Here is a 26,559-nt window from a genome sequence, read left to right as displayed (position 1 = left end):
AGTTGAAAGGCCATAGAGTTTTGATCGAGATAGAAGACAACCAATCTAAGAAGCACTTGGAATGCTCCTAATAATAGAAAAAATATAAGAGAAAAATAGGTTACCTCAAAAGAACAATGCATGACTATAGTAATTGAAATTTGTCAAGACAATTTCATATATTGCAAAACATGAATCCAAAATTTAGGTGTTAAAATTTATAAAAAGCCAAAAGAAAGAGTAAAGAATCAATGTCTAGAAATTATTAAAAAAAAAAAAACATATGACTACATAATAGAAACAAAATTATAATATTGCAAACATTGAATCAAAAAATTAAGTTGTTAAACTTCTTAAAGGCTTAAAAATTGGAAGAATCAGCAAAAAATATATGATTACATAATAGAAAAAATATAAGAGAAAGATAGGTTACCTCAAAAGAATAATCCATGATTATAGCAATTGAAATTTGTCAAGACAATTTCATATATTACAAAATATGAACCCAAAATTTAGATGTTAAAACTTCTAAAAAGCCAAAAGAAAGAGTAAAGAATTTAGATACATTGTTGGGTGCAAAACAAATATTTGCACCATTGATATCCTTATTAAGATGCTTGGTAACCATAGAAACCAAATATCAATCAAATGATTTCTTTTGCCACACCATAGAAAAAAGTAAAAGCTAAGAAAAACACCATAAGAAAGTACAAAAATAAAGCAATCTTATATTCAAGCGTGGTAGATATGAACTTTATTTATTATTCCATACCATCTTGACAAATCTGTAGAATGTTTTGTTTCATGTTACAATGCATTGATAGCTATTTTCATGCCGTTTGTGCAATGCCTCGGAAAGTTGCAAATAAAAACAAAACAAAAAAACAAAAAAAATACAACTACATAACAAAAAAATGGACAATTCTTATTAACAAAAACACATTAAAATTATAATTAAAAAGCCCTAATAGTGATTTAGTGACCGGAAAATTAGAGAAGGAGGGAAGGAAGAGTAAAAAAATAAAAAATAAAAACGAATGAGAGATAAGGTGTACCAAGAGTGTAAACTTCAACACCCAACTTGTAGCATGGTTTTTCATCAACACTTTCGCGTAAGAAAACTGCAACAACAACAATGTTGTACGTGTTCTTTGGACGATTGAACCAGAATCCATATTTTCTACTGCCTAGCTTAGGAGAGGCTGTAGATGGTGGCAATGGTAGATCGAAGTTATTGCCGTAGAGGATTTAAACAAAACCAAGAATCTATCATCATAACTTTTTGAAAGGCAAAGCAAACCATTGCAACAATCCTCTAGGTAACATGTCACTGATTTTGTGAACTTTGCAACTAAATTCAAGTCAGCCTTCAAGAAGATCCCAACGTTTGTAACTGTTACATCTATTGGTTTTTCGTTTTGGGTGTGATGATCAAGAAGTAGGATTTTGGGTTCTTCAACGCATCAAGAATGGTGCATGTAAGCAAAGTGTGGATCATCAATGATATTGTGCCATTGTTGAGAGATGGACCTAAATTTCAGAAGTGACTTAATGGGTAGTTGTTAAAAGATTTCAAAGAGGACATCTGAGGAAAATTTCACCACACTTGTTTACCATGCAGTCAGTGCGGAAGCCTAGAAATATAACAACCCTAAAGTTCCTCAAAAAAAAAGAAAAGAAGTAACAACGTTAACATCCACAACAGTCAGGGAAAATGATTATGAAGACTACTTTGTGGTTTGGTGTGGCGACTGTGGTATTTGAGAGTGAGCGTGAGTTTATTGTGTGGTAGTATTCAATTTAATTCTTAATAAACCCTAATAGTGATGTAATGACCAGAGAATTAGAGAGAGAGAGATAAGGAAGAGTCCAAAACAAAATAGAAAATTGTATGAGAAAGGAGATGTTTGCGTTTGAATACATCTTAAAAGTCCTAAACCAAATTAAAAAATATAAATAAAAAATACTGACGTCGAAAATTGTGGGAGTTTCAAAGATTTCGGTCATATATATATATAGATAGATAAAATTAAGTTTGCTCAACATGTCATTAGCCATTGCAGCAAAGAATGGACAAAAAATTATCAAAGCACAAAATTGTTTCCTTTTTAAAAATTTGAGATACCAAAATAGAACTTAATTAAAATATACTATAATATATATGCTTTTTATTCTTGTAATGTTACTACTTACTCCTATCATTCTAATTTCTAGATTTATTTTTATAATAATTCGGAGACCCATAGAAAGAATAAAATTGGTGAAGAGAAAAAAATAAGAGGGGGTGGGGCAACACACGGTCATATTAGTTTTTAGCCATGTCATTAAGGGTATGTCTGGATTAGTGGATTTTAGGGAGAATGAAAAAAGAAAAGAAAAGAAAAGAGAGAGAGAGAGAGAGAGAGAGAGAGAGGAAGGAAAACTTTTTGAAAGTTATTTGGTTGGAAGGGGGAGAGAAAAAAAAAGTTGCGAGACCCGAGTATTTTTTACGAAACTCACCAAAAAATTTTATTCCCCAAATGAGGAGAAAATTGGTTTATAAAAATGTTATAAAATAGTTTAGGACTAAAACATTATTCTATTTGCATCTAAACTTACAAATTGTAATTTTGATGATTTGTGAGTATTTTGACAATGGTAATACTAGGGGTGGCAAAATTTGACACGACCCGCGAACCCGACACGACTAACCTGTTTATAAACAGGTCATGGGTTGAGACTAAATGGGTTCGGGTCATATTCAGGTCGACACGGCTGACCCGTTTAATAAACGGGTCGTGTTCGTGTTTAACATGTGAACCCGTTTGACCTGTTTGACCCGTTTAGGTAATAAAGGTATTAAATTTTGTTATTATTGCTTAATTTTTGTTGTTGTAATTATATGTTTATTATTATATTTATGGTTGTAATTGTATTTTAATTTTAGATATATAGAAATTAATAATAGATTATTTAGATCATGTATGACCTATTAATCAAACAGGTTATTAGATCATGTATGACCTATTAATCAAACAGGTTATTAGTATTAATTTTTACATGACTTATTAATTAAACAGGTTAAACGTGTCGGGTTGGGTCAACCTGTTTAATAAACAGGTCGGGTTAGGGTTGAAGTTGTAATTATATGTTTATTATTATATTTATGGTTGTAATTGTATTTTAATTTTAGATATATAGAAATTAATAATAGATTATTTAGATCATGTATGACCTATTAATCAAACAGGTTATTAGATCATGTATGACCTATTAATCAAACAGGTTATTAGTATTAATTTTTACATGACTTATTAATTAAACAGGTTAAACGTGTCGGGTTGGGTCAACCTGTTTAATAAACAGGTCGGGTTAGGGTTGAAGATTCTTGACACGTTTACTAAACAGGTCGGGTTCGGGTCAACCCATATAGTAGAGTACTTATGACTCGACACGACACGAACCCGACCCGCGAACACGAATTGACACCCCTAGGTAATACTTATTAAGATCTTCTCCCAAAAAAAAAATCCTTATTTAGATGATTGATGCATTAAAAAATAAAGAAAAGAAAAAGAAAAAGGGGAGTAGTGAAGCCGTGAAGGGCTTTACTTACATTTGGGCCGCCCATTTTGACTTGCATGCTCCATTGGCATTTTGTGCAAGGCCTATCTTTTAATTCTAAAATTTTAAACTCTTTTTAGCTGATTTTTTTAGTCCTTTCACCTTCGGCTATCTGACACTCTTGACAGATTGACTCTCCTCAACCAAAATCATGGCAGCCTCCTCACTCTCTCTCTCTCCAAACCCTACCTTCACCACCTCAAACAAACCCTCTTTCTCTCCTTCTTATCACACAACTCGTTTTATCAAATTTCCCAACACATCCCAAACCCCAACCCACCTCATTGTCAAACCCCTAACCACGCATTCCTCACGCGCTTCCCTCTCCTCCATCATCCCACGCGCCGCCGCCACCCCCTCCTCCTCCACCACCTCAACCGCCCAAACATCATTCCACGGCCTCTGCTACGTCGTCGGCGACAACATCGACACCGACCAAATCATCCCCGCCGAGTACCTCACCTTGGTCCCCTCTAACCCCGCCGAGTACGAAAAGCTCGGCTCATACGCCCTAATCGGCCTCCCTTCCTCTTACACCACGCGGTTCGTTGAACCAAACGAGAACAAAACCAAATACTCCATCGTGATCGGCGGCTACAACTTCGGCTGCGGCTCGTCTCGTGAGCACGCGCCCGTGGCGCTAGGCGCCGCTGGAGTGGCGGCGGTGGTGGCGGAGTCGTATGCGCGGATATTCTTCAGGAACTCGGTGGCGACGGGAGAGGTGTACCCTCTGGAATCGGAGGGTAGAATTTGTGAGGAATGTAAGACTGGTGACACTATCACCATTGAGCTCGCTGAGAGCCGTTTGATCAATCACACGACTGGGAAGGAGTACAAGCTGAAGCCCATTGGGGATGCTGGGCCCGTCATCGAGGCTGGTGGCATTTTCGCTTATGCGAGGAACACTGGCATGATTCCCACTAAGTAATTCAGCCTAGAATTTCAGGTATTCCACTCACTCACTATCTGCGTTTTCGAATTGAAAATTTGCTCACTTTTCTGTGTGAATGTGTTTCTTAAGATTGGAAAAAATATGGGAAGCAGCATTGTCCAGCAAGACTGGAAAAAATACCATGTTGAGATTTCATGCATTTAAGATTCAATACATGCAACTGGATGAGCAAAAGAAACTAACTACTCAGCTTATAAATGCATTAGATTTGTGCCAACCTGGTTTTCTGGGTGAATTTGTTGATATTTCAAATTTCTAAGACTATTTTGAGTATAGAACCTAGATTTGTGGTTAACCCTCGAAGCAATCAAATTTATCCACACAAAAACGATTGAGGAGTCAGGGGTACACAGCTTTGGATCCAATTGTGTTCAACTCTGAATAGGTAAATTTTGTTGTCAACTTGTGCAAGAAAAGGTTCTCTATAAATTATAGACTATAATCTTATTTATCCGCACAGTTCATACCAGGAAAATCTCATTGGTCAAAGTTGGAAAAACCAAGAACCAAAAATGGCAACAAAACTACCCCCAAAGTAAAATATAAACAAAAAAGTGTGTGTGTATATATATATATGTCCATAAAAAAAAATAAAAAAAAAACCCTTGAAAGAGATGTGGGTTAAAATAGAACCCACGCAAATTATGTCAGACAATAAAACAATTTAATTGTGGTTTAAATGACCACACCCACAACCAGCAAAATTAGATAAAATTTCCTAGAGACGAATCTCAACTTAAGAATCCAGACGCAAGAATGCAGTAGCAAAGCTCAAAATCCAGATTGAAACACGCTAAAGGCAAAAGCTTGAGAATCATTAATTGCACCAGAATAAATATCAAAATAACAAATAAAATGCAGTGAAGAACCAGATCAAGATATCAACTAATAAAATTTTTAAGTAGAACATAATTCGAGTCTTTCAATATCCAAAATTTCCAGCTCCAAATAACCACTACCATTCCGCCAGACAATATCCAAAAAAGAGATGCAAAAGTTGAAAGCAACAACAAAATCTAACGGTAGCAACGAAGGGAGAGGGTGTTATTTCTCTTCCAGTTTGCCCTGCGAGAAGGATGTGCCTTGTGGTGGAGGTGACCCTTTCCACGTAATCCCCTGTATTTCTTACCAGCAGAAGTGAGACCACGGAGCTCCCTGTGCTTGTGTTAAGCACCAGCAAGCCAATTGATTCTTGTGTCAATTTTGATTGCATTATGAGCAACATCAACTAGAATTACCTCATAGTACTTGTAAGTAGAGTCCTGTACCAGGAAATTGCAACATACAAGAACAAATCAGAAATCACCCCCAGCAACAATTACACAGCAGCAACGTGGTAAATGAAAGAGTAGGCAACAAACCTCGTTCAACCAGTATGAATTCAGAACCCTGAGACCACCCAACTGAAGACCAGCCCGTTCCTCTGCAACTGACCTCTTGCTGCGCTGAAACTTCAGTTGTGTAACACCCTGGTTTGTGGGCTTCCTGTACACAATACCCTTGGGAACAGGCCTCTTCTGACCACCACGTCTAACACGAACACGATAGACCACATATCCCTGCAAACAAGAAAGTGTTCACTCAGAAATACATATGGATGACATACTGTTTGTGAGCATGTTCACAAAAGACAAATTATATAAGAGAGGATGAAATGACATGTTGTAAAGTCATGGTGAGCAAATGTCAATAATGATTCACATTTTTCATTACTTAACCAAATTTTGGATTTATTTATCAGAAGAAATAAAATTCATCAGCAACATTGAATTCACAACTAAACATGCCTCTGTTCCAACCGCATCTTAACTTGAGCTCCAAAGAGGGACTGGGGCTGCTAGGCATATCGGATCAAGACAAAAGCAAGATTCAGAAGATGAGAACTTGCTTTGGTCAGACGATTGATTGTAAATTTAATGTTGCTGGTCTCAGGAAGCATCTTTTCATGTTTCATAAACACCCTCCAAAGGAGAAATGCATTCACATTAAGATGCAGCTAATCCAGCACTAAAGGATTGACACATTGTAAATCTTACAAAATTAAGAGATCGCTTGTATAGGAAAGCAATGGTATAGGGGGTGTACTAAGAGTGTCTTATTCCTGGAGTGCTACTAAGAAACTAAATCCTTAACATCAAAGTAAAAAGAAAAAAAATTATAAACAGACCACAGAACAGGTTGCAGATACAATGGTGAAGAGGAAAAAGGAACATGCAAGCATATCATAGAAGCAAATTCAATCCTAGTTGTTTTAGAATGAGGAAATTTCAATAAAGCTGATAAGATATTTCATGGGCATATATCGCTCAAATGTGGCTAAAGCTCCAACCAAGCCTAACCATAATTCAATTACAGTCAACATATAATCTCTACAAGGTAACTAAAGCACCTCCTACCTGCTTTGCCTTGTAACCCAAGGGACGAGCCTTGTCAGGGTGAGTAGGCCTGGTGACACGAACAATGGCAGACTGTTGGCGGTACTCCCAACACCTCACCCTCTGCAAGAAACGCATAACATCAGATTGTTTCTTCCTCCATAGCTCCGACACGTACTTGTAAGCCCCTATTGTCACCAAAACAACAACGTAAATAATAATATACCACATATTATTCACACTTGGTATACAAAACCTCCATCTGCTTTAAGCAAATGTTTTTCATATGGTAAAAAAGGATCAGAAAATCAACCCACCAAAGAGAAAAATCAAACACAAGTTTTCCTTGGTAAATAGATTACAAAATATAATCACACTATCTCATTTTCTAGACCTTTTATAGTTTGTAGTGTAATTAATTATTTGCTTATTGTGAATTTATGGTATTTTTTACTTTCATTATTTCAAATTTGTTTTTATCTAATCTTTTATTTTGAGAATGTGACTTATTTATGTGAGTGTGTGAATTGTTAGTAGGAGTAGAATTTGACGGGTAATTTATATTTCTTAGTTTACCTGTATGTCCTTAGTTTGTTCAATTTGTTAATAGAGTTATTTTTGGATGTTTAGAAAACTGGACAGCAAAGAGTGTGGTGTAGGTGAGGATTAGCAAATAGATTGTGTGTGTGTGTGTGTATTCATTTTTAATGGTTGTTTACTTGTTTTTATTCGGTCTTGTTGTGCATATTTTGTTTGATGAATTATTAGGTTGTTTAGGATGCATTAGCTTCTGCTTTCTGCATATAAAAGTTAATGAATTGAAGTGAATTTGTGTTTTAAGATGGAGAAGAAATGGATATGGATACTTGTTTTTAATGTGATTAAACTTGGAATAGAACCTGTAATGCCAAATACTGTCAGGGATCTAGATTGATATGGCTTGTGTTATTGTTTAGGTTGGGTAACTTGGAGAAGTAGGCATGGGGCATATTTGTAACTAAAAATGTTCCATTTTTTTTTTTTAAATGTTTAGCCTATGAATTATGCATTGATGATGAGTCTCTTAGCAAGCGCAAATAAATAACGGAGGAAATCACTTATTGATATGTAACTTCAGCTAGGTGAATGTATGAGCTTGGTTTGGCTTCAGGGGACCACTATAGTCTATGGCGTTTATCATATTTAGTTTTCTTTCTTGGTGGTTTTTGCCATTCTTGTTCTAGTTCCTATAGTGATCTGTGTATGAATTGGAATCAAATGAAAAATTTCTGCCTCTTCACTGATTTTTGTTGTGGATTTAGTAATGCTTGGATTTCACATGACCCAAAATTTAACCTGAGTTGACAATTAAATTGGATGTCAGTAATATGAATGACATGATAACATGATAGGGGTTAAGATTAATGTAAAGAATAGGTAGAATAAGATTACCCTGGAAGAAAATTTTATGTTTATTATATCCACTCACATATTATTTTAATGATTATTCATTTGATAAATCATTGTTCAATTGGCTAACCCATTGCTAAATTTGATTCTATTATCATGTGCACTGTGTTCACCTTCATTGGTAAGGGTAGGAGCAATGACAGAATCTTTGTTGGGTAAGTGAATGAGGGGGAGACCTTGGTAGAAAGATGTGTAAATTTAATGGTTTGTGATGGATGAGATATCAACATTTGTTGTGCTTACTAAGTTAGACCTTTCTTCTCCATGATTTATGTGCTTCAGGCTTGAGCCCATGGATGGGAATGGTTGGATTATTTCTTGTTGGTGAAAGCTATTTGTACTTGGTTTTCATTGCTTGGAGTAGGAAACATGAGTAGATTTGAAAACGATCATTGGTGCTCTGTGCGTGAGGAAGTTGTGAATTGTATGTTATTTTCAGGGTGTAGAATCTTCAACTGAAGTACTGAATTTTTAGATTGAAATATCCAAGGAATATGTGGGATCTTACCGGATGTTGTAGTTTACTACTTCCCCCTGGCTCTTTTTGTCTTTGTCTGCTTATAATTTCATGAGTGAAATATTCTTTTTCTCACACTTAAATTGTTTCGGACATGAAATGAGCTGATAGATGAAGCAAATATCTAGTTTTTGTTTTAGACCTATATATTAATCAATTCTAAACAAATTTTCTAATTAATGTTTATGTTTGGTCATGATATTATACTATTTTGAGTGAGATCTTATGCCTCTTTGCTGTTGTATTTTAGGTTCTCAATATTTAATTGTCTGTATGCCCAATCCAAGTATATATTATATAAGGAACAAAAATCTGTTTGCATGCATCAGATATATGAACTAATTTATTGTTTGTTTCTGGCTTTTAGAGCTTTTATAGGAGGTGCATTGCAGGAGGCTTTCAGTTGTACGGATGCTAATGGATCCTTTCTTCCAGATGTTTCAGATGAAAAGTTTGTGTGTTCCCATGTTTCTCTCTATAATAAAATGTCATTGTCATATTTATCAAAAGAATAAAGGATTGTTGTCACTGAAACATAGCCACCTCTTCACGTTGTTATGCCTGTTTTCAGTAGGACTTGCAGTTAATGTGTGTTGTAACGTATCTTCAGAGATTAGTTTTGTTTTAAGTTTGGTATATCAACTTGGAAGCTTGTTTTGGTTTCATTTCCCCGAACACTCTTTGATCTCCTGCAAGAAAGGAACCAAGGAATCTTTGCATGTGAGATTTTGGTTGCTCCAATTTCGTTATGTATCATTGTGCACTAGCAATTTCAAATTTCAATGAAGATTGTCAAATTGCTTTTCTTTAAAAAAAAAAAAGAAAAAATTTTTTTTAAATTTTATAAAAAGGTTTATTCCCTATAAAAGTATAAATTATAAAGGCAAAAGGCAAGTCTTGAGTCATTTTATAATCTTGGTTTTTATCCATAGTTCAATTCTGTATCCAGAAAAGGAGAAAGGAACATAAATCCATAGGCCAATGCTATAGCTTTTAGTAATCTCAGTCTTAGATATACGTTTCATTTTCATCATTGGTGGAGGAAAGTTTTTCGATCTAAGAGTCTGTTTGGATATTGCTTATTGCTGAAAACTGAAAATAATGTAGCAAAATAATTTTTAAATGTGTGAATAGTGCCGTGAAATCCAGTTTTAAAGTTGTTTTTGCTAAAAAAAAGTATTTGTGGTTCTCGTAAACAGTGCATAGGACCTAGAACCTACTAAAAAAAACACATCTGCTGGAAAACTCGCAAAACGTGCTTTCCAAACTCACACTAGGATTCACCATATTTAGAACACATTTTGGATAGCCATTGGATCAAAAGGATGATTATCATCCATAATATGCTACTGCAAACTTTCATTTAGGAATGGCTCTCAATAAAGTCTTCTGTCAACAACTCGAGGCCATTACATTCCCACTTCTATTCACTATAGTGATTATGAAGTTTACACAGAATGCATACTCGTTAATTCTTACCAGATTGTCATAATTGCATTGTTCATAACCATTTCAACTAGTTCAAAGCTTACCAATATTCAGGAAGTATTCTGATGTGATATAGGAAGGGTGGGGATTGGGCTTGGTAAGAACCAAAGATACTAGTGGAATGGACCGGAATATTAGGGGCTTATCATGTATCATGTGTAGTGTGCCTCTACAACAAGAGATTACCTTCACTACGAGGATTCTTAAGCTGTTGTGTGACTGAGTTTATCTTTCGACCACCCATAAGATAGTTGGGACTACTTGTGTAAACAAGATTTGTTTTTGGGAGGGCTCTCACTTCGACGGATGGTTTTTGTTGGTGTCTAGAAGACCACAAGTTGTGGTTATTGGCCTTGTACTATAAGCTAAGCTGTTCACCTTGTAGGATGGTTTTTCTTACCCTATGGAGCCGTCATCGCGTATAGGGTAGCATGGGTCCGGGGGCACGTACTAAGAACAACATGTGGTCTAACCAACCCCAAGCCCTCCTTGGAGGGCTCACGACGATGTTCCTTTCCCCTTCCGGTCCATGTTCCATTTCTGGAACAATCACTGCCTTCTTGTCTTATTGCATAAATACCGGATATCACCAAGAAAGATTTAGGGGTAAGCTATCCCCAGTGTACTGGTTTTTGAATAAAAATGCTACTTACCTAGTTGTCTATGATCAGCCATGTGGTTCTCAGCTTGTGTATGAGAGTTGGGATGATCATAATGTAAGGGGGAAAAAATTGTGTCCAGCTTAGTTCATTTTAGGTGCTAATAAGTTCTGTTTGCTTTGTAGATTTTACCCCTGCCATAAATATGATTTAAAGTCATGGCCTCATATTTCACGATAGTGCATTGTTTCTTAATCTTCGGATTTCTACTAGTGAAGACGAAGCTTGTGTGAAATTTTAGTCTTGCTAGTTACGGCCATTGCATGGCATTGACTTGCACCACACCTTGCTTGCAGTGTTATGGTAAATAGAGAAATGGGGTTTAGTTCGATAAAAAAAAAAAACCCAAACCACTTGGAAGGAAGCCATAAAACCACAAAGTGAATCCCCCAACCTCCTCAAAGCCTCCACTGCAGTCTGATTGTAAGAAATTTTATGCATCAAAAGGAAGGGATGTCTACTCACTATTGGACGTGTGACAACCTCACATCCCCAAAAATTTGAGGGAAGTTACATGTGGGTGATTGTAAAATAATAACACACATGTCTGTATCTTACGCACACCACTTTTGTACATAAATCGTGATTTGAAAGTGTATATGTGTACAGTGTGTGTAAGAGATATTTCCCTTGTAAAATAATAGCACACATGTATGTTACGAATATCTTACACACAACACTTTTGCACATAAATCGTGACTTGAAAATGCATGTGTATCGTGTGTAAAAGATATTTCCTAGCATTTAATGCATGACAGTTATATCCATGAAATCCTCAATAGCGAGGGTCATGTCATTCTACTGATTGATTGTCAATCCAAAATTACTTTAATTAGGTTGATGTTGGAAATGGGTCTTTCTATGTTTATTTAGTAAGACTGTTTTGTTCAAGAGGAGCCTTTTAGGTTAGCAAGGGCTTCTTTGTTGTACCTAGCATAGAGCGTGACAAGGTCAATAGTTACAATAAACTTTGCAATGATGAATGCTTGTAAGTCAGAAGGTTTGATTGGCAATGAACCGCTATCTGTATTGGGTTTATAGGCCTACTGACCTATCTAAGCTTGGTCATGGGCTCATGATCATGGGTCCCTCACACACATGATCAAATTAATCTTATATAAATGAATGCATCCTAATCGATGATAACTGAAACAAGTGTTGTTCTTATTTCTTATATCTTATTTGGATAGAAAATCCCTCAATGTGAATTACATGGAGTATTTTTTTGGCACTAAAAAATTAATGAAAAAAAAAAAAACAATTTCATAAAGATGCCATGGTTTTATGAGTCCCTCCTACTAAAATTCTTATCATTATTCATGTGACATGTCTTTTATTATCCAAATAAGTTTTAAACATAATTTACATGACTTTTTATTACTTTTAATTAGTTCATAATCACTCATTGCAAGAGCAAATTGAAACACTTTAAAAAGTTAAAAAAAAAAAAAAAAATTTCTTAAATTTTTTTAGAAGTCTATGACATACTATTTGAAAGCACCCCTGGGATTATTATGTAACTTATCTAATCATTATATTGAAGTTTGCAATCTAGCACAAATGGTGATAAGCCATAAAGGGTCGAATTCAAATCTTCAATTATTGAAATATTATTCGGCTGTAAGGCCATTGCAAAAGAAGAATTAATGATACCAAAAAGTGAATTGCGGGATGCCAGTGGTTGGACTTGGATCTAGTTCATTTTATCTTCTTCTCTTTTTTTTTTTTTTTTTTTTTTTTTTTTTTTGAGAAAATAGTTCATCTTGATGGGCATGTTAAGTCATTAGAGACTGTCAAGGTGTAGATCATTTTTGTCTATTGTCATTAATTAATGTTGACTAGCCAGTTACATTAACTTGATTGGATATCAGACTAAGCGTGCATTTGGAAGTTGATTATTAGTTGGCTTATTGCTTCTTCTTTTTTGGGTCTTATTTGTGGTTCTTATATGACTATTTTCAAATGGCTTTTTCCTTTTGTCTATAAAAAAGTACTGGTAAGTTTTTATAAATTAAAGGCTATAAAAAGTAATTTTACGAGGAAAACCAACCCATAAATTAAACTCAAATAAACTCATCTCATTTCATTCTCTGAATTTATTTGCTATCTCTTACAACCACTAAATATGATACTCCCTCTAAAATAATAACTCTGGATGATAAATAATTGTTCAAAAACAATCAAGATAACAATGAAAGAACAAATAAAATTTCAGTGAATAACAAGATACTTGATGGCTTAGAGGCACATTAAAATCACTTTCTTCAAGATAATACTTTTCCCCACTCAAAGTTGCTAAAGGTGTTATAGTTCTATGATCGAACTAAGCCAATAATTCTTTGTATTGGAACTTGAGAATTCTTGTGAATTTCTATTATGGTGAAAAATTATATAAAGTATTGAAAATGGAATAATAACTATTTATAGACAATGTGGTGTGGCACTTCAATAGGCACTTTTGTAAAGTCACATTGGTTGATTCAACACTAAAGACAATTAAAAAGACCTTTACAAACAATTTTTGCAAAAAACCTTTGTTACAAAATTTTAACCAACTTATTTTTTTTAACCTTGATAAGTTTTTTTTTTTTTTTAAATGAAATAACCTTGATAAGCTAATGAATATTGATGATGCCAAAATCGTCAGTTGAGTCACTCATCCAATCCGAAGTATTAGACGATCTCGTAGGACCTGCAAAATAAAGGAGAGATAGATCAAAGAGACCATCGGGTTGTGCCCGGTGGTGGAGCCTTCAATGCTTAAGTTAGTATCAATCCATATATTTTGTATTTAGATAGTGTTTTGTAGTAGTTTTTGATGTACCTCCACAAGTGAGACGGACTGTCCCTTTTATAGGTGATTGGATAGCTATTATACATAATTGGAGGTGATTATTACCCATGTGTAACAGTCATCATATTGATGGGCGTTTAAGACCGATGAGTAACGGTCGCCATTAATGTGTTGAATGTGCTTGAACGGTTACATCTTTTGGTCTACTAATGATGCAAGGTTGTCCATATTAATGGACGACCTTAATGATTTTTAGGACTCATCAGTTGCCCCCCCCCCCCCATTCCCAAGTCTGATTTTGCTTTATGCTGGTCAGACTTAGGGAATGTTCTTGACTTGTTTAGATTCAGGCTTCTTTATCTTCAACTACTTTCTTCTTCAAGAACGATAGTATTTTTATAAATACTTCTTAGTATTTGCCTTTTGAAGGTCTTTTTGGACGTTCGAGGGATCATAGCTTGGTCTTGAAAGTGAGCAAATTTCTTTGGACGATCATTTTTTATCACTGCTGAAGAACAAGTTAATTTCTTTGGACGACCATTTTTTATCACTACTGAAGTGTAAGGTGATTTCTTTGGATGACTATTTTTTATCACTACTGAAGAGCGAGGTGATTTCTTTGGACGACCATTTTTGATCACTTCGATGCTTCTTTTTTTATTCATTTTCTGGTTGTCACATCTGATATTATTGATTTGCATTTGACTTGCGTTTGTGTAAGAATCCTTGTTTGCTTACACTCGTCTAAGGGTATTTAGTCACTTAGCCACTTTTGGGTGACTTACATCCAGTTACGGAGCTTCGTCATTTAGGCTTCGTCAGTGATTTACATCCGTCTTGGCAGAATTTTATCATTTAGCCATTTTTTGGGTGACTTACATCCAGTTACAGAGCTTCGTCATTTAGGCTTCGTTAGTGATTTCCATTCGTCTTGGCAAAATCTTATCACTTAGCCATTTTTTTGGTGACTTGCATTCATTTAAGAAATCTTGTCACTTACGCTACGTCAGTGATTTACATCCGTCTTGGCGGAATCTTATCACTTAGCCATTTTTTTGGTGACTTACATCCATTTAAGGAATCTTGTCACTTAGGCTTCGTCAGTGATTTACATCCGTCTTGGTGGAATCTTATCACTTTTTTTGGTGACTTACATCCATTTAAGGAATTTTGTCACTTAGGCTACGTCAGTGATTTACATCCGTCTTGGCAGAATCTTATTACTTAGCCATTTTTTTGGTGACTTACATTCATTTAAGGAATCTTGTCACTTAGACTTCATCAATGATTTACATCCGTCTTGGCGGAATCTTATCACTTAGCCATTTTTTTGGGTGACTTACATCCATTTAAGGAATCTTGTCACTTAGGCTTCGTCAGTGATTTACATCTGTCTTAGTGGAATCTTATCACTTAGCCATTTTTTGGTGACTTACATCCATTTAAGGAATCTTGTCACTTGCTGCTGGAAATATTCCTTGACGCTACGTCATTTTAGACCTTCTTAAGGCCATGTTGATATCTACATTATGTAGCACATGCACTTGCCAAGACTTGGTTAAACAAGAATTTTAGAACAATTCATGCATGAATAATAAGTTACCAATAGCTTAAGTAGACATTTTTCTTATTTCCTTGTAATCCTGGAGTTTTACCTCTTTTATGATCTGTCTAGTAATGCATACATTTTTGCATGAAACCTTACTAGGTGTAAATTTTTATAGACAAATATAAAAGTGACAAAGATAAATGTGTTATCTTAAATGATGATATTATTTTGTCACATACCTTGATCTTTTTATTACTGAGATCTTCTTGACAAGCTCTTCCCTTTTTAAGATGACGAGCTCTTCCCTTTTCAAGATTTTTTTTTTTTTTTAAGCTCAACATGATACTTCATGTCTAAGGCCTAGATCTTTTTTTCTTCATTCTTTTGAAGGTGCAAGGACTAAGGCATGTTGACTGTTCGTGGTTATATTCCCTTCCTTTAGGGATGGAGGCTATCTTGGGGACTTCTATTAGTACTTCCTTTATCATTTGATGGCAACCAGTGAAATGACCATTGCTTTTTGTCTCTTTGTTAAGACAGTGGCCTAGTTGGCCAATGTCTTTTCTTATTCTTCTCGGGCTATTCACTTGACTGTTATGATCAACTATCTAAAGTCCTGTCATTCTGCAATTTATACACATACTTGCAAAGTGTTTCATTAAACACTTGTCATATGAGTAAAAGAGACCACTGGTAAGAATTTATAGGGCTTTTTGCCTTTGCTCTAGTTTGTTTTAAGGGGTGATCCCATTAGGGTTAAGATTGGCATGTGCATAAGATAAGATTCTTCCAAACACATGCCTAATTGGTTATGCATATACTACAATTTAAAAAGAGTACTTATGCTTGATACATGATCTATCATCATACTTTCACATTCAATAAATATTCAAGCTAAATTTTTAACACCATGTCTTTTACATATCATTGTGTGAGCCATTATATATCAAACATATAGCATACTGATATAACAATTATGTATCAAACATATAGCATACTGATATAGCATTTTTTTTTTTAAAGAAAGAAATATTCATGATGCTATGGAAAGATTCTAGGCTTTTCCATGATTTTTGGCCTTGGTACAAAATTACATTATAGCAGTGTCAACAATTATATATAGATAGAGATAGGGTGGTATGATGCTATCATGTCACATACCTCTAATCTCCTTTTTAGTAAGCTCTTCTTGATGAGTTCTCATTCTTAATCCTGTGGACTTGAGATTATATGTACAATCGAGATAGTCTAGATACTCTAGTCTAGTTGTTGTACTACATGTATTCTTGCTGCGTAAAACATTAGGCTTGGAGCAACATTGTCAAGCAAGAAATTACAAATGTTATTAACCACAAATATATAAAATTTGTTGTGGCTTATGGGCGGTTGATGCGTCCATAACATAGTCTTTAGCATAGTATACCTTTTGCATAGCACAAATATGCATGTGCATAACATAAAGAAAATGTAATTTAATTCATACTGAGCACTAAAATAATGGCTCAATTTGTGAAAGTATGGTGCTCAAATATATAGAAACCACAAAAGTTTTCATGAAACCATGTAGTGGATTTATGCATCAATTGTTAAAGCATGTTCGATAAGCAGACAAGTGTACAGGAGGAAAACTCAAAACCCCAAACACATACGTAACCAAAGATTTTGGTATGACATGTTATATCATGAGCTATGTGAATAATGATGTCTCCTATTGTTGATATCTTTTTCATTTAAAGAATTCATATGGATATAATCTGATACTATTTTGAGAGTAGATTGTATGATGACAATTTGAAACATGTTCATTCTCAAAGTCAAAGCAGCATGTATATGCTCATGATCATTATGCATGAATTTGGTAATCATTTATGCGCTTATAGGATTTCTACTAAAAACGATTCTGTTGAGAATTATTCCTTCCATAGTTCCACTACTTGCATCCACTAGTGTATAACATATGTGATATTGTTGATCAAAAAGAAAATAACTTCTCACACATGTAACCAATTTAGTTGTGCACGTACATATGCTAAAAGATATAATTTAGGCATGTCACGTTCCAAATTTAAAGGGAGCAAGAATCTCTTGTTAGATGAATTTCAATCCTAATAAAATCTGGTTCCATGCTATTAAATTTCCAAATCGAGATTTTGGTATTTGGTAAAGCAATTAATTAAATTTGACTTTTACTATCTTTAATAACGAAAATTAAGATACTTAAATTTGATAAAAATAATGGAGGCTGAGAGCCTTTACCTTAAGTGGTCCTTAATTGCAATACTTGAGCACCATAAATTCATAATCTTAGCCGACAATATAATTGACGGGTTTCTAGGTAGATTTATTCACCATGTAAAGAAGATAATCGGGGATTTTAATTCGTAATTGAAATATTATCTCCTGTATTTTTTTCTTTATATGGTTTCAATGTATATTAGTCAATTGCTTGTTTACTAATCCTTTGAATTGACATAGGAATTAATATTAAATTAAACATGTATAAGAGGTACGTGATGACACATGCTATTGGTGGATAACATGGTGCATGGGCATATTGTCCATTCATCTTATTACCCATTTAGCCTTATGAATTATGAGTCATGCATATGGGCTAGCTTCAGGGTTCCCCCATCTTCTAACAGATGGACGATCTAGATTTATTAATCATAAGCAATCGAATTGAAATTATTAGATAACATACCAGGCAATATACCAGTTTGAAGAGAACGTTTCTATCTTTGATCTCCTTTTTGGTAGGTTCTTCTTGACAAGTTCTCTTTAACAACTGTTCATCGTCTCTAGACCACACATCGTCACCATATGTGGTTTTGCAGTCAACTTTATTTTTTATACATCTCTTTTGTGAATGTTTTCAATCTCATAGATGACTGCTACAAGATTAGTTTTCTTGAACATGTATATATAACATTTTTTCCAAACATACGCAAATCATACATAAATCATGACAATTTTCACAAGGTGCAATTGTAGTAGAAGAAATAGAATATTCATTATTACTGGCTCCCACCTACCTAATACTAATTAGGTGGGCCCAATTAGGCTTATTGGATTTTCTTTTATTTCCAAATCTAGTGTATCTAAATTTGGTAAGATAGTAGAATCTGACTTTAGCCTCTTTAGTTTCTAAACTCTAAAATTATGATATAATTTCAGTAAGACAAAATTTTGGCTTCAACTTTCTCTAACGTCGAAAATTATCTTTGACAGTGCAATAATATTTCACTTTTTTTTTTCTTTTTTTATATCTTAGCAAGATGCATTAGGAAAAAGTAGTGAAATAAAAAGCCATAATTAATGGTATAATATATGAATATCAACCAAGATGGTATCAGTATACCAATTATTTAATGATATAAAGAGACAAAATGATCTCCTTGTGTTATAATAGGAATTGTAGTAAAGGTGTAAAACCCTTTTTTGGCTGTAATTATGTAAAATTAGATAATTGAAAAATGTTTCGAAGCCTTACCCACACGGTTCAAGGCATTTTCATATATATAGAAGAGTTTGTTACAATTCAAAATACAATTCAGATATACCAATTCAGATGGATATACTCCTAGCTCATCACTAAGATACAGATTCAAAAGTGATTCTACTGTATCATAATCCTATCTCATCACAAGCCTAATTCTATCTTATCTTGTCTTATTCAAAATATGATTAAGCTATACAAATTCAAATATACATCAGCTGCTCTCCTCGGCAATTACAGCTGTAGCTATAGCTGTATCCTTAACAAATTAGGATATCAATTAGGCCATGATATATAATTATATTTGGCTTTAATGGCAAGGATCTCAAAGAGACCGGTTTGACTGATGCAGTTTATAACAATCAAGGTATTCATTACCCCCCTTTTTTTTTAATGCCTATATTTAAGATCACAATTTTGGTAAGGTAATTATGTTCTATTAAAGTCTGGTTCCACCTTTCATGCAAACTAAAAACAATGGGGAACCGGTGAAACTAAGAAAGGAAATTTCTCCTATGGTAATTTCATCATATTTGACTTGGGTGGCCGAAAATTATATGACCACCTTCAATCACTTTTTTTTTTTTTTTTTTTTTTTTAACAAAAGGATACTTAAGAAAATTATATGACCACCTTCAATCACTTTTTTTTTTTTTTTTTTTTTTTTTAACAAAAGGATACTTAATGGAGTCAACTCCTCTGTTGTGTTTCTAAAGTTTTAGACGGGTTTATTATGTTTTTAGACTTCTAGATCTTTTAACAAGATGTGGTAATTAAAACCATTTAACAGGATGAGAAGAAACTCATCTTACCTTAAGACCCAGGAGTTGGACCATTTCTTTGAGGACTGCCCAAGTTGAAGATCACGGGTTGTGAAGTTCTTACATCGTCAACGACCAATCCAATCATGTGTTGCCACTGGGAGTCGTACTTTCATTGTTGACGGCATCTTAGTGATCTTTCCATTTATTTATTATCTAGATAATAGGAGGCGTCTTGCAACCAAATCCTCAAATTAGAGGACAACATATTTGAGACCTTGGATCTAGGTTCTCTCATCATCGTCCATTTGAATAGTTGACAAGTCGTGCTTTGATGACAATGGTGTCTTGGTAATACCTCTACCTTTCTCATCGCGGCTCCAATTTAAATTTAGATAACTTCATCGAAGAAATGGATATGTGCAGGGTAAAGAGATGATCATTGAGTATCATCCATGGGGTACTCTAAATTTGGTATTTTGGTGTTGATGATTCTCCATTGAACTGAGTGAACCCTTTGTTGTAGGAAGAGCTAGATGGCTAATCACCTTCCCACAGACGGTGCCAAACTAATGATGCTAAAATCGTCAGTTGAGTCACTCATCCAATCCGAAGTATTAGACGATCTCGTAGGATCTGCAAAATAAAGGAGAGATAGATCGAAGAGACCACCAAGTTGTGCCCGGTGAGGGAGCCTCCAATGCTTAAGTTAGTATCAACCCATATCTTTTGTATTTAGATAGTGTTTTGTAATAGTTTTTGACGTACCTCCACAAGTGAGACGGACTGTCCCTTTTATAGGTGATTTGGATAGCTATTATACATAATTGGAGGTGATTATTACCCAAGTATAACAGTCATCATATTGATGGGTGTTTAAGACCGATGAGTAACGGTCGCCATTAATGTGTTGAATGTGCTTGAACGGTTACATCTTTTGGTCTACTAATGATGCAAGGTTGTCCATATTAATGGACGACCTTAATGATTTTTAGGACTCATCAAAGATAAAGTATAAACTTTAATTTATTGTTTAAATTTAGATAAGTAGACAAACTGTGACAAACAAACTAATCAGCCCCGTCTACTATCACTCTATCTTGGACTCATCCACATCAGCATTGTCAACCTCGCCTCACATGGGAACTTAACATGGATTTCTAACAAGTGAATATATAGGAAGGGTAAGAAGTTGGTAGACTTCTAGATAGGTTATTAACATCGAGCATCTATGGTGTTTAAGTAGAGAGGCTAAGGTTGGAAGATGCTGGCGAATGGTAGTGAGCTTGCCTTAAAGCAACGGAGTTGAATGCCTGGGAACACAACTCAAGGCTAGAGGTTTAGTGATGTTTTGTGGTACGTTCCTAAAGTAGTTTGGAATTGGATTGGAGAGTTTTTCAATAATATTGATTGATTTGAGCCTGAGGTCAACCAATCTCCTAGAAGGATAGAGAGGCTGAGAGGGTAAAAAAATAGAGAGAAAATTAAAAGAAATATATAAATGGAAAATGCCAACGGATGCTCTTCCTAATCCTACCCAATCAAACTAATTGTTGAGATGAGCATCCTCATCAACTCCTAAACCAAAGGCAATGACACCACTACTCCTAAACTTAACCAAACTACCCTTATTTGATAACATCAATCATTATCAACTTATCAACTTAATCACACCACTACCATAAAATATAACCACTACTCCTAAACTTAAGCATCGATAAGTTAACATCAACTATTATGAACTTTTGAACTTAATCACATTATTATCATAAAACTTAAATCACTACTACTAAACTTAAAGCAAACCATTAGCATAAGAAAGCACGTATTGTGTGCCTGAGAAAGAGAGCGACACAGAAATGGCGGCAGACAGGTGGTTAAATTTCCACAAGAAGAAGAAGAAGAAGATTAGCAAGCATTTATTATTAAAAGAAAAATGTAAATGTCATTATTATAAATTGTAAATCAAGCTTAAAAGCTTAAATACACGGCTCGAAGGATTTCCAATAACACAGAGTGGGTGTTACTGTTACCATCTCTATATATTTATATATCCCATCCCCCCATCATGTTCCCATTTACAGTAACATTGAGAATACCCAAATAGGGGAGAGGTAAAAGGAGAGAGACGGAGACAGAGAGCCTTTGCCCTCAACAGCCAGCCAGAGTAGAAGAAGCTCAGCTCAAGCACCAATGACGTGGACTGGCTTGGCTAGCTATGCCTCTCTCTCTCTCTCTCATATATTTGTTCCCCATTTCAACTTTAGCCAGCTGCTCCAACCATAATCCATCTCATCTATGTTTGCTCCGTTCCCGTTCTCTTGAACCTCTGGAAGGCCTAGCGTCCTCCTCCCACTCCACAGGTGGAGGCGGTGACGGCTCGTACCTCGAAGGCTTCCTCTTGAAGTGCCTATCATCGTCACTGGACTCATAATCTACAGCACTACTACTCTTCCTTCCACCGCCGCTAGTCACAGAAGCTGCTACTTTTGTAGACCCGGATTTATAGTCATCATGATGATGATACCCATTTGCCAATGCCTTGGAGGACGCAGGGACACCGGGGGCTTCTGTTGAGGAGGAGGACAGCTTTCTCTTCTTGTTCGCTTCTTCTGCAGGGAAGCTTATGCGGGAGAACACGCTAGCCTTTTGTTTACGCTCCGCAGCGGCGGCAGCAGCAGCAGCAGCAGCAGCAGAAGCCGCAGCTGAAGTTTCAGAAGAGGGTGGTTGTGGCGGTCTGGCGGAGGAAGACTCAGAACGGTGGCGTTGATGGTTGCGGTGGTCATGGTCGTGGTAGTCGTAGTCACGATCACGGTCGCGATCATAGTCACGGTCACGATCGTATTCATGATGGTGTTCTGAAGATTTCCTCTTGGCCGGGCGTGGAGCGTCTGGGGATCTCTCGGAACGGTGACGCTGGGGATGGTGCTCCGCGTTTGATACAGGGTGAGGAGGAATAGGCTTCTGCACCAAGCAAGTAAACGGCACACATCAATATTATCGTTGTTTTTTTAATTCTTAAAAAGATTCTTGTTGACGCTAGTGCGCGCAATAAATAAAATTATAAAACTGCTAGATCCATTTATTTTTCCTTTTTTTTAGGCCTCAGGTCTCCAACACGTGTCATTGGGCTAAAATTAAATAACAATATAAATAGATAAAAGCGATTTTTTTCCCCCCCTTTTTTCAAAAGACAGACCTCAGTAAAATTTTGGAAGCATCAACAGTATATAAACAATGTTTTCTTTTAAATGCAAATATATTTTTCAGGGCTTAAATCCTGCAAGGTGGTTCTGACTTATTAGACGAATGGTATAAGTCCAATACCAGATTTTTTTTTTCTTTTTTTTGGGAATAAGGTTAGTAATCTTTATAAGTCCAAAACCAGAATAATTAGTGATAAAATTGATTTAAAAAATAAACCCATATAAAAATAAGAATGTTATTAACACGAGTTAAGGTAGGTTTAATATTTTATTAAACAATATTTTTATACATTAGAAAGGTATGAACAGGAGAGAGAGAGAGAGAGAGAGAGAGAGAGAGAGAGAAGGAATGAGAATGAATTAGATTTTTTTTCTAAGTGACGCAGATTGATGACGTGGAGTTATTTTAGAGCCATTACATTGAATGGAAGGTTAGGATTTGAGCTATTGCACCCTGTGCAATACCCTAGGTATTGCACGGGATATGAATCCCTCCTTTCTCTCAGTCTCCCTCCCTTTCTCTTTCTTTCTTCTTTTTATTATTATTTTTAAATGAGAAATGCTACGTTCACAACAATTTTACAACAAATCACAGGTGGTTAGTTGTTATTGATTTAAATTTGAACCTAACACTAAGATTACTTTTTTATCCCAACAATAACAACTAATAACAACCTGCCACTTAAAATTTGTTGTAAAAATATTGTGAACATATCATTTCTCTTTTTAAATATAAAATCGAAACCTCTGAAACTCTCACAATTTTTCACATCATCATTTTAATTTATAAAAAATTTTAATTTTTTAAACTAAATAGTGAGATAGTCCTAACAAGAGTCTCTTATATATATATATATAACATCTCACTCCCTTCTCTCATCCGCTTCTCTCAAACCCTAAAACATCTCACGTAGCCTCTTTCATTCACTTCTCCTAAACCCTAAGAAAACACACAAAGGCTAAAACTAAGCACATATTAAAGGATGTAATCTGCTATTCAAAATCATATTTTTCCTGGCAAATTCACCAATTTTGTCACTGTCCCTCTGTAATTCTCTCTCTCTAATGATTTTGCTAGTGTAAACGAATTTAAAAGTGGTATCTTTTGTTTATCTATTTTTTATTGGATTGCTTAATTGGTGACTAAACAACAATAAACATTTACCTATTTGGCGGCTAAGCAACAAAGAATGATCATATCACGTTACCTAGAATTGCCAGATCTCCTTTGATTCGTTTCATTATTGTTGGACAATTTTTGAATCTGCATAGGATTTAATGGACTCTAAAACTATGGGGACAATTTGAGAGGTAATTTTTTGTTTTGTTTTAATTATTCCAATCTTTTGTTAAATTTGATTGCAATAGTAAGTTTATAATTTAATCTCCATTATGAGTTCAAATTTAATTTTAATTTCATGTACCGGTTTAATAGTTATCATCATTGAAAGTGTCAAAGTTTATAATTTTAGAACAAACTTACTATTGCAATCAAATTTAACAAAAGATTATGTTGGAAGCCTATATTATTTGCACCTTCAAAGTGTTTGACAATGTTTGAACCAAATTTTTCATCAATTAGGAAGAACTGGATAAAAAGAAACTTAGAAAAGCTTTCTATCCTTACTGAAATTGTCTCACAATAATGACTATATTTTTTTGTTTTGTTTTTATAATTTGTAGGTTCTGAATCTTTTGATTTTTAATTTTATTGTCTTTTGAAAGTTTGACCATCTGAATTTTTTGAAGGTAACCTATCTTTCTCTTATATTTCTCTATTTGGTAGTTATATATATATATATAATTTTTTTTGTTTCAATAATTTCTAGGCAGTGCCAGTGAATTTTCTGATTTTTTTTTATTTCTTTCGGAAGTTTTAACATCATAATTTTTAAGTTAATTTTTTGCAATATCTAAATTTGTTAGCCAGATGTTTTGCAACATGTTGCATGTTCAAGCAATGGTTTATTCATCAAATTGTAACTCAAAAAGATAGGAGCAATTCACGCAATAGTATAGTTTCATAATCAATTTAAAATTTTATAAAATTATTTTAGTATATTATAAATAGGTAAGTTCCTATGCGTTGAATGGATTTCCGACTAGTTTTTAAATATAAATAAACTACCTGAAGAGAAGAGATAGCTTAGTAGTAGAAAACTCTTACAAGTTACGGCCCATAACACCAGTGATTTTTTAGTGTATACGGTTTTAAAGCTTCTACTAGCTCAACATTGCTCCCACACTCATTGCTTTTTGAGCTTCTTGCATCTCATCATTGCTCCTACACTTGGCTGACCAAGAACTTCAGTTAAGAAATGAAATGAGAATCTCTGAAACTCTGAAATGTGAAGAAATGAAATGAGAAAAAGAAAAGTTAAAGCCAACGGTAATATCAGAGGTAGTGGGTCTAACTCAACAAGTCTCTGCACATGGGTCCCACAGTGCCATTGAAATTCAAGTTTGAAGTTTTGGACACTCAAAAAAATTGTTCCCGGTTCAAACTCAATTTTTTGAGTTTTGAGTGATGAAAAGAACACTCAAAAAACTTTTCAAGCTTTTTTTTTTCGTGTGAATCCCACATGTTTTGGATGATGGGTGATGAAACTGAGTTATATAACTCAGTTCCACCCAATCCAAACACCCTCTTAAGTTTTTATTTTTCTTGCTTGCAATTGTTTGAATATAGCCCTCGCATTTCAATCATCTCCCATGCGCTTCATTTTTAAACATAATTGCTCTGTTTGTGGTGCAGAAAACAACAATTCACTTAGTATTTTCAACAATGTAGGCATTTTCTCACTTAAATTGGAGAGTAAAAGTTAATTTTTTTAATTTTGCCTACTTAATTTTTTAAATACACTTTCTAATAGACCGATAGGATAAATTTATGAAAAAAAAAAAAAAAATTAAGAGATAAAATCTTAGATTGTTGGACTTGCATTTTAAGAGTTTACTCTCTTAAATAGAGAGAATTTTGGCTTTAGCTAAGCTGTTGGAGGTGTTCTAGCAAAATCCCAAACTTGTTGCTTCTTGTGAGAGAGAGAGAGAGAGAGAGAGAGATTGTCTTCCACAGACTACAGTTCACTTAGGTTTATAGCATTTGCTCACAGTACTAGTAGATCTGCCAAAGTCGGAGTCATGTAACAACTCAACTACTCAAGCTACAACTTGTGGGATTCATTATCACTGACAACTTGAACTAGCACTGTGACTGCGTGCATGTAGCCAATAGAAAGAAGTATTTGTTTATCACTTTCACTTAAAGTGCCATTTTTCTCTTCAAATTACATTCAAAACCATACCATGTCATATTTGCAATTACTGTTAACTACGTCAATGGCCGGGCATTTTGAGGGTTTTTTTTCCCCTATGAAAGTGAATATCAAATGAAAGCATTAAAAGACATAAGCATGTCTAATCTATGGGGCAATCTGATATTAACATTTTGGTTAGAGTTCTAATCAATCAGTAAGAATGTGAGCCTGGTAAGTAAGCTTTTGAATGATGCTCCTATATGATTCTATATGTAAATGGTAAAGATTTTTGCTTCAAAAGAATAGAAATCAGGATCTTACCCCACTTCTAAATTCTTCACTAGAAATGGCACCGCACCACTTTTAGCAAAGTTGCCACAATCACTCAGAATGGCAAAGCTTTAATAGATTGCTCTGACAGGACCTCTTCTTTTTGGGGTCAGTGCTTGGACGAATAACATTTGGAATTTAACA

General features: G+C 34.8%; 2 protein-coding genes across 2 annotated transcripts; one reads left to right on the top strand and one right to left on the bottom strand.

Annotated features, from left to right (window-relative positions):
* The first annotated feature begins 3,659 nt into the window (after positions 1 to 3,659).
* On the top strand, positions 3,660 to 9,680 carry LOC111992687 (3-isopropylmalate dehydratase small subunit 1). The gene is made up of 2 exons (XM_024024550.2): positions 3,660 to 4,528; positions 9,243 to 9,680. Exon 1 carries the CDS (start codon positions 3,734 to 3,736, stop codon positions 4,508 to 4,510), a length of 777 nt encoding a protein of 258 aa, XP_023880318.1. The 5' UTR covers positions 3,660 to 3,733; the 3' UTR covers positions 4,511 to 4,528; positions 9,243 to 9,680.
* Positions 5,329 to 7,145, bottom strand: LOC112028032 (large ribosomal subunit protein eL15z). The gene is made up of 3 exons (XM_065765521.1): positions 6,931 to 7,145; positions 5,896 to 6,093; positions 5,329 to 5,796 (listed from the first exon to the last, which is right to left on the bottom strand). Exons 1-3 carry the CDS (start codon positions 7,138 to 7,140, stop codon positions 5,701 to 5,703), a joined length of 504 nt encoding a protein of 167 aa, XP_065621593.1. The 5' UTR covers positions 7,141 to 7,145; the 3' UTR covers positions 5,329 to 5,700.
* Positions 9,681 to 26,559: the final 16,879 nt, after the last annotated feature.

Source organism: Quercus suber, unplaced genomic scaffold (assembly GCF_002906115.3).
Source record: "Quercus suber isolate HL8 unplaced genomic scaffold, Cork oak 2.0 scaffold_23, whole genome shotgun sequence".
Lineage (NCBI taxonomy): Eukaryota > Viridiplantae > Streptophyta > Magnoliopsida > Fagales > Fagaceae > Quercus > Quercus suber.
This window is presented reverse-complemented; position numbering and strand designations above follow the sequence as displayed.